This window comes from Papilio polytes, unplaced genomic scaffold (assembly GCF_000836215.1).
Source record: "Papilio polytes unplaced genomic scaffold, Ppol_1.0 DF824180.1, whole genome shotgun sequence".
In the NCBI taxonomy this organism is placed as follows: domain Eukaryota; kingdom Metazoa; phylum Arthropoda; class Insecta; order Lepidoptera; family Papilionidae; genus Papilio; species Papilio polytes.
Window position 1 is genome coordinate 2,528,460 of NW_013525024.1, and position 8,436 is coordinate 2,536,895.

Below are 8,436 nucleotides of genomic sequence, written 5' to 3' on the forward strand. Positions count from 1 at the left end.
CCTTGATGCTCCGACCCTCCAAGAAGCTGGAAATCCAGGCGCAGAGTTTCTCGGGCAGCCCGTAGGAAGGCAACTTCGAAAGAAGTGCTTTATACCACACCCGATCAAAGGCCTTGGCCACGTCCAAACTGAAACATTTAACTTGGCAGAAGATTAATATTAATTCTATAAATTACCTTTATAAAATAATTAAGATTATTTTTAAACATAAAATATAATTAAACCTATATCAGGTAAAGGTTACCAAAGATTTCATAATATTTCTAAATAAAAAATAAATAACATTACAAGTTTTTATAATTTGTATTTTAAGGTAATTTAGACCCTATGCAGAATGGAGAAAACTTGAGAAAAGAGAGGAACTTATTTAATTAGAGAAAGTCTACAACACTCTTACCACAGATCAAATAAGAAATCTAGAGATGGTTTGAATTTTTAAAGCACATTAAAACAGACTTACATGATATTTAGTAATAAATTATTGCAATATGCCATGTCTGTATATCAGCACAGTCCGCACGAGAATGCGGCTGCAGTCCGCGATATCAACGCGGTTAACGTACGGATAAGAGGTCGTTCAAGTTAACGTTAAATTACGGAAGGATTGACTTGAGATGAACATTTATTTATTTAATAACTACATAAAAATTAACTTAATATAAATAACTACGCCAAACAGCTGAACGGATTTCGATGAAATTTGGTATAAATACAGAGGGGCTCGAAGAACACATAGGCTATGCACTTTTGATTTTTTTAATTCCACGCGGACGGAGTCGCGGGCGAAAGCTAGTGTCCTATATCGATGCCGAATTACAACGAGATCCGTTCAGCAATTTGGCATACGAACTCTAACAAACATCCATCCATCCAAACTTCGACAGTCATAATATTAGTAAGAAGTAAGATAAGAATAGTATAATATAAAGAAAAGTGTCTTAGAAATAAAATTAGTCATAGAAATTTTGTATTACATGCATTACAAATAAACATTTTACAGCGGCAAAACTTCTAATCTAAGAAGAGTGGGTTATGGCGACATATGATGTTTCTTCGGTACTTTGTAAGACTCACCAAGATCGCTGGAGTTAACATTATGCACAATGGCGCAGTCGTAGCCGGCAGCTTGCGCGTTACGAACCTTTATCTCAAAGCTGCAGTTATACCTGAAATATAAGATTTACCTTCTAGTTCTATCGAATAACATAGAAATAGTAAAGAATGAAAGAAATAATTTCATCATCATACAAACAATTATTTAAAGTTTCTACAAACTAAGAATGTTTTCAAGATACTTAAAGAAAACTTCAATTCACATATATAAGGATGTTTTTGTAGTATAGTGTGATAAACAAGCAAATAGCCACCGGAATTCGCCAAAATAGCGAAGAGTCTTGTGCCCATAGACATCCGCGTTTGCAGATGAATACCGGTAATTTTTTCTCTACTAAATAATTCTATTCTTGTATGAAAAATGTGGAAAGGGAAGTCAAATTACGGAATTAATTCCACTTGTCTTCTTTGGTCGTGGTATTGCACCGAGCAAGCCTTATATTAAATGTTATTGTGTACCTTGCAAGCAGCACCATCCACTTGCCGGTGAAGTTGTCAGTGACCTGTGGCGGCGGCGGCAGCGCGGAGCAGCCGTCCTCGGGCTCCCCCTGCACCAGCAGCCCGCGCAGCCCCGTCATCGGCACCTCACCGCCGAACGTCGCCGGCATGTCGGGGAACTCCTGCGCTATCTTAACATAAAAAATAAACATATAATTCCCACACTAATGATGCGAAATGTACATATGTCATTTTATCTGTAGCTCGCGATTACTTCAACGTGAATTTTTAAAATAATTTATAAACATGCCCTATGTTACTCACTACACTAATATATATTTGTTACTAATGTTAGTAAGGAAAGATGTAATTTTGTATATAATGAATGAACTCAAAAATTACTAGGGCAATTTCGATAATCCTCATTTTCAAAAAACAAAGGCTTCATTTTATTTTAACATGAGACATATTTTTGAACAAATGCTTGGTTACATCTCTAATGACATATTTATATCTGTTTTTTTTTAATGACCATGAGAAACTTTTTTTTTATAAAAATGTTAACCATGGAAACTCAGACGAGTTTTAATAATAAAGTAGTATAACAAAACACATAGATTTGCTGGTCATTAATGTGTACAATGTTAGTGGATTACTGAGATAACTTGCTGTAAACAAATAAGATTAAATATAACGTAAATAAAATTCTCTATGTGTAGTAGTATAAAATAAGGTTTCCTTAGGTATTTTCAGGAAGCATTGTATATAATAGTTAATACATTGCTTCACTCTCAAATGACCCATAAAAAACTCATTTATTTATATTCCTTTAGTAGTTCAAAACTACTCAGAGGCCAAGACCCACTTTGAGTCGCTGCGCCAACACAGTAAGTTAGTTTAAAACACAAATTTTAAATAACCAAAATATTCTCATCAAATTATTAACATAAATAAGAAAAAATCCTGACATTTGATATATCAATCTAAGTCAGCAAAAAACGTAATTATAACTCTTTTGTTCATACTCTACTATTAATTGATAGTCAAACTTTTATTATGGACTTTATCTCTTTGTAATATGATTCAGTTTTCAGTGTATTTGACTAACAAGAGGTAGTGTTAACAATGTACTTATTAATTGTACTAAATGTGGCATTCATTAACATCCATTGGTATGACTTAATCGAAAGATATGAAGATTTTTGATTTTTTCGTAAAAAAATTTTATAAAAAGAGTTTAAGCTTATAATTTAAATATAAAACTAAAAAAGCTTACATGCAATTCTTATTTTTTGATTTTAACTAAACAAAACAAAGGAGAATAAGTGTTGAGATCAAGAAGAATTCCTTTTTATTTTTTTTATGAATACCTTAGATATTTTAATACTGTGATAACTAAATATTTATCACACACTCTTATCTTATTTAACCTTGTTTAAATTGTATCACTAGGTCTTTAGAACAAAGTTAAAAATAAAAACACTTTTAAATCAATAATTGTGACTTTTCAATCTAAACACACAATCATAGAATATTTTAATAAAGTTTCTGAATTTTATTAAGTAGTTACAATTTTTTTCCTTATTAAAATTACTGTATCTCCATGTAACTGGCTTTTATATATAAATTAAATAAAAAATCTATATACTGATTATCTATCTATTCATATGCTTAAAAATAATAATAAATAATTTAAACTTTGTGAGCCTTTTTATAACTAATTATTTTATGATTATTACATCCACTTTTTTTTATGATCAATAATGCCATGTAAAATAGCAACATATGATTGAAGGCTGAAATCTATACATGTTTTATATCAGTATTATTCATTATGTTAATGTGCTTATGTAGGAGTCAGTCATGCAATGAAATTTCTTTTTAATTGCAAAAACATGTGCAACTGTGTGTTGCCAAATGCTATTCAAGTTGGATAGTTATGTTGGATATAAAATTACCAACATGATAATATGAACATGCATATCATGTTAAAAAAAATTTTAAAAATATCGGTTATTTTCAGAGACCAAACATTATTTTTCTATTTTGCAAAGTTGTATTAAAAAATACAAAATGGGTATTCTCAAGTAATGCTCTGCAATTTTGTTAGTAATAAACATTTTTTATACTAGAAATGTCCAATAGAGTTACTTTTAAATCTGACAATATATATTAGAGATACAAATTACTTTACATAGTCTACAAAAAATGTCCTTCCAAACAGGAAGGTCTAGTACTGCTTTTATTGGCTTATCTATTACATCATTAACATTCATTAAAACTTCATGTTTTTCCACAAAATGATGAAGGTTTTGATTTCTCTGGTTAAGCTATAAATACAATTATTAGCATATAAAAGTATGTATTTACCGTGTGTGGCGTATCCATTGTGTAAACATATACATTGGCTGTGGTTCTTGCAATGAATGCCAGGAGGCAGGCTATGGCAGACAGCATATTGGCGCGGCCCCACCGGCGCCGGCAGGGTGCAACGTCACGTCGCTTGTGTTCCCTGTTGTGCCACGGCCCCACGACAGAGCATGATCTGCTGATCTGTGAGCTTTTCATAGGTATACTTTTTTTAAGAGAGTTTCTGCATTATATTTCTTATATTTGCTCACACTATTTCAAATATGAGTTTTGTATTTGTTTTGCAAAATTATTAAAGCTAAAAATTTAAATTTTACTCTTTGTTATTTTTTTTTTCTGCAGCAGTTCTAGAGTGAAAAATTAATGCTATCAGGTTCCATGCCAGATTATGGCAGATACAGTCATACATAAACCTGTTAAGTCCCCCCCCCCCCAAAACTGGTAAAGAAGGCATAGTGGTGCTAAAACTGCCACTGCAGGCAACATTGTACATATCAGTTATCACATATTGTCTGCATTAAAAATAATTCACCATACAAATATTTATTAAACATGTAACTTTTAATAGGATCCACAAAGTTTAGATTGCTAACTGCAGAACATACGAAAGTTTGAATAACACAAAATGCGAAAAATATCTTTATCATTGACATGAGAATGAAATTTAGAACAATCGGAGGAGATAATGCAGATCAATTGTTGTTTATACAACAGTGTACATTGTTTTGAAAGTGATAACAAAGTGAATTTCGTAATCACAATATTTGCTTTGCAGATAGTCTGTGCGTAATTTTGCTATATGCAAATTAGTTGGATATTTCAATCCAATTAAACGGTTAGGACATGGTGGCCTTGAGTCACATGCTAACATTTACAATAACTTCATTCCATGATATTATTACTGTATCCAAAGCAAATAACAGCAACAAACGGTACATGAAACACAATAGTTGCAAAGCGCACTTACAGTTGAAGTGGTTTTGATCCACGTTTTTATTGAGCACTCTCAGTTTTATAATCAATCCGCAATTTCATTACTATTTGACAAACAAATATTTCTCAAAATGAAAAATATGAGCTACTGCGACTGAATCACTTTTTGAGAAAAAATCATGCCATATCTAATGTCATCGTTGGCACGTTCGTAAACCTAAACTTCTTGTTAACATTCTTGTTTTTCATGTTTATAGAAGAAAAACATTAGAAATACGAAATACAAAACGAAGTAAACTTTTTGGTATGTTAACTATTACAGTTTGCGTATTTTTTTAACATTTAATATTAGGAAAAAATAAGGAACACGTCTTTTTAAAGTGTAAAATTACGAAGTACTAAGTTTCGGAACGTTTCCAATTGACAGTTACAAAAAGGAATGATCTGTATTATTAGATAAGCCATTGCTTGGAAATAATAGCTTATGCTTTGAAATAAATGCACTTGGTCACCAAGTTATTGATCGTAATTCTATGTCTATTCTAGGTTCGAATCCTCATTACCAATCAATACAGTCAATGCCAGAATTACAAAAATCAAACAGGCACAAGACATCACGTCTTTTAGCCTGTCCATTTATAGAGATCAGTGAAACTACAAAATTCGTTTTTTCCTATTGTTTTATATCAGGCGCGTAATTTGTTTCCCTCGTATCAATTTGTCTGACGACCCCCGCGCCGATATCTCGTATGATTTGTTCATCACTTCACTACCAAAGAACTCTACTTTGCCTAAGTTGAGAGCTGGCTTACACAATAATTAATGATAAGCAGATTTTATCGATACCTTTTGATTTGGATGTTTGATAGCTTATGATATAAACTACTCAAAAATTGTAAAGGTTTACACTGATTAAACATGACATTGAAAGGCGAACATATCTGTATCTCAAACTTATACATAAAGAGTAAAGTAAGATTATTTTATCTTAGAAATAAAATATTAGGATAAGAGTATTAATTATCAACAGTGGATCAGTTTATTGGTAACTTATCAATAATTCGTACGTGAATTCATCGAGTAAGAAAACGAAAATGGCAGGCGATAATGAAATAATTGTAAATGAAAGTACCGAGGTATGTTCCAATAATTAAATTGCTAGTAATAAACACAGTGGGTATTAAAGTTTTAAGTTCTTCAACTAACTGTCGTATCATATGTCATTCTTTGTTTCATGCATTAGAACAGTGATTCTCAACCACTGTGCCGCGGCACTTTGAACATTTATGCAGGGTGTTGTAAGTAGTTGTAAATAATTTTTATCTTTTCTTTGTGTGCCACCAAATTTTGAAATAGTTAAATATATGCCGCAACAAAAAAAAAAAGCTTGTGAATCACTGCGTTTGAGTTATAGGTGTGGTATTTTTTTTATTTTTAATAGGATTTTTTCGTCGCGTTTCTTTTCCTTTTAAATGGTTCTTTTTTAAATGAAACACCTCATTATTGCTTAGAAAATGAATGCCTTAAAAATCTAGGATATCCCTAATAATATTCGTAAAAGTTGTTACAGCTCTATGGTTATGATCCTGAGAATTTATTTGAGTATACTTGTCATACGAAAATAATTAAAATTTTAATTTTTCGTTCCTAGAATAAGGACATCACAAGAGATATCGGCGGCGCACTCGATAGGGTCATCGAGCACGTTGGCGAGCTTGGCTTGTACCAGCGCTTGCTGTTTATATGCATGCTGCCATTTGGCATGGTGTGGGCCTTCGTGTATATGGGGCAGATATTCATCACCGCCACACCGCAGGAGCACTGGTGTCTAGTGCCAGAGCTGGCTGGCCTTGGTGTAGAACTCAGGTCTGAAATAACACCTTACACAGCCTTTTAACAGCAATTGCTGCCCAGTATAAATTGTGAATGTGTTGCGAACGAAAAAAAGACGATAAAAAAAACTATCGGTTGAATTGCAATACTTATGATGTTTCTGGTCATTTCTAAAAGGTTATCTGTAAAATTACTTCGACTACATATAATTTTTGCATTAAGCACACTTTTATATTTCCTCTAAAATTTCAATAATTTCAGGCGAACCCTGTCTATTCCTGGAGCGGTCGAAGGTTACTACGACCATTGCAGGATGTATGACGCCAACTGGACGCAAGTGCTGCAGACCCTGGTGCCTCCGGAGCCCGGCACACCAACTGTCCCTTGTAAGAACGGCTGGGAGTTCCTTTTTGATGATATACCCTACTCGACTGTTGTTAACGAGGTTAGTTAAGTTACAGTAAATCAAAATAAGAATGCCTTTTATTGCTTACTAGCTGTTGCTCGCGACTTCGTCAGAAATAAATTAAAAAATAACAAAATACTTAGCTTGTTTTACTAACTGATATCGTAACTTTTTAATGATGAATTTTTTAAATCGGCTCAGTAATTTTTGAGTTTCAATACATACAAAAATACAAATCTTTCCTCTTTATAATATTACTTTGTTATGTTTATAGCGAGAATGGGTGTGCGATCAGGCGAGCAATGTGCCGTGGTCTCAGACGATAAATTTCGTCGGCTCCATCTTCGGTGGTATCGTCTGCGGCACGCTGGCAGACAAGTACGGTCGACTTCCTGTTTTAATTTGTAAGTTCCTCACATTCCTATCTTCGCTAGAGCGAGGAGGTTTGATCCTCAAATCGTAGCATAGAACAATATTTAAATCGAATTGCACATTTTTCTCGTAAGATCATGTCTTTTTATTTCAGTTTTATTAATAAAGAGATTTGTAGATAAGATGATGAGATGAGGATAAAATTACGAAGTTTCTAGTTTCCTTTTCTTTTCGATGTTTAATTCTGTGATGTTAAAGCAATTTTCCAATAAATCTATTTTGCAATCCCTACTCCTAGTTCTAGTATGCTTGAAAAATTTAAATTTCAGTCGCGAATATCGTGGGCTGTCTGGGCGGTGTGGCGACCATGTTCACGAACGGTTTCTGGGATTTCTCGATGTGCCGGTTTATAGTGGGCATGTCCTGTGATAGCTGCTTTATGATCATATACATCCTAGGTGAGTTTAAGAAAATTTATTCTTTAAAATTACATTTTTTAAATTATCGTAAGACATTACTTTATGCAGAAATTAAAAACGGCTCAACTTACGTTTTTATCCTCCGGTGACGACACCGAATAGTTTCAGAACCTTCAGACCCTTAGTGTTATTTTGTTGTGTTAGCTCATAGTTATGAGCCATTTTCTTCCAGTTTTAGAGTACGTAGGAACTCGGTACCGCACGCTGGTGGCCAACATGTCAATCGCGCTGTTCTTCGGCGGCGGCTGCCTGCTGCTGCCGTGGCTGGCGCTGTGGATCTCCGACTGGCGGTACTTCGTGCTGGCCACCTCGCTGCCGATGCTGCTGGCTATACTCACACCCCTTATAGTACCGGAGAGTACCAGGTTAGTTTATAATAATCTATCAGCAAAGCAAATACATCACATTCATGAAATCAGGAATTTTTCTTTTGATATTACAAAAAAAAAAAAAACAGAAACTACAATTAGAATAATATGTATAGATATTAAG

At 33.5% G+C, this 8,436-nt stretch overlaps 2 protein-coding genes across 3 annotated transcripts in view; one reads left to right on the forward strand and one right to left on the reverse strand.

The window, feature by feature from the left end:
• Nucleotides 1–966: 966 nt before the first annotated feature.
• LOC106111147 (E3 ubiquitin-protein ligase RNF13) lies at nucleotides 967–5,051 on the reverse strand. Of its 2 annotated transcripts, none has more exons than XM_013293143.1 (4): nucleotides 4,889–5,051; nucleotides 3,922–4,104; nucleotides 1,573–1,742; nucleotides 967–1,166 (listed from the first exon to the last, which is right to left on the reverse strand). In XM_013293143.1, the coding sequence occupies exons 2-4, from the start codon at nucleotides 4,006–4,008 to the stop codon at nucleotides 1,031–1,033; spliced, it is 393 nt and encodes a 130-aa protein (XP_013148597.1). In that variant the 5' UTR covers nucleotides 4,009–4,104; nucleotides 4,889–5,051; the 3' UTR covers nucleotides 967–1,030. The 2 variants fall into 2 exon arrangements, with proteins under 2 accessions (XP_013148597.1, XP_013148596.1); XM_013293142.1 differs by having other exon boundaries at nucleotides 3,922–4,111.
• A 742-nt stretch (nucleotides 5,052–5,793) lies between these two features.
• LOC106111149 (solute carrier family 22 member 3-like) overlaps nucleotides 5,794–8,436 on the forward strand; it is a 6,432-nt gene continuing 3,789 nt past the window's right edge. Inside the window, exons 1-6 of the mRNA XM_013293144.1 lie at nucleotides 5,794–5,990; nucleotides 6,506–6,720; nucleotides 6,949–7,132; nucleotides 7,368–7,497; nucleotides 7,795–7,923; nucleotides 8,117–8,309. Of these exons, the coding sequence (XP_013148598.1) occupies nucleotides 5,949–5,990; nucleotides 6,506–6,720; nucleotides 6,949–7,132; nucleotides 7,368–7,497; nucleotides 7,795–7,923; nucleotides 8,117–8,309 (893 nt within the window). The 5' untranslated portion in view covers nucleotides 5,794–5,948. The remainder of the gene's footprint in view (nucleotides 5,991–6,505; nucleotides 6,721–6,948; nucleotides 7,133–7,367; nucleotides 7,498–7,794; nucleotides 7,924–8,116; nucleotides 8,310–8,436) is intronic.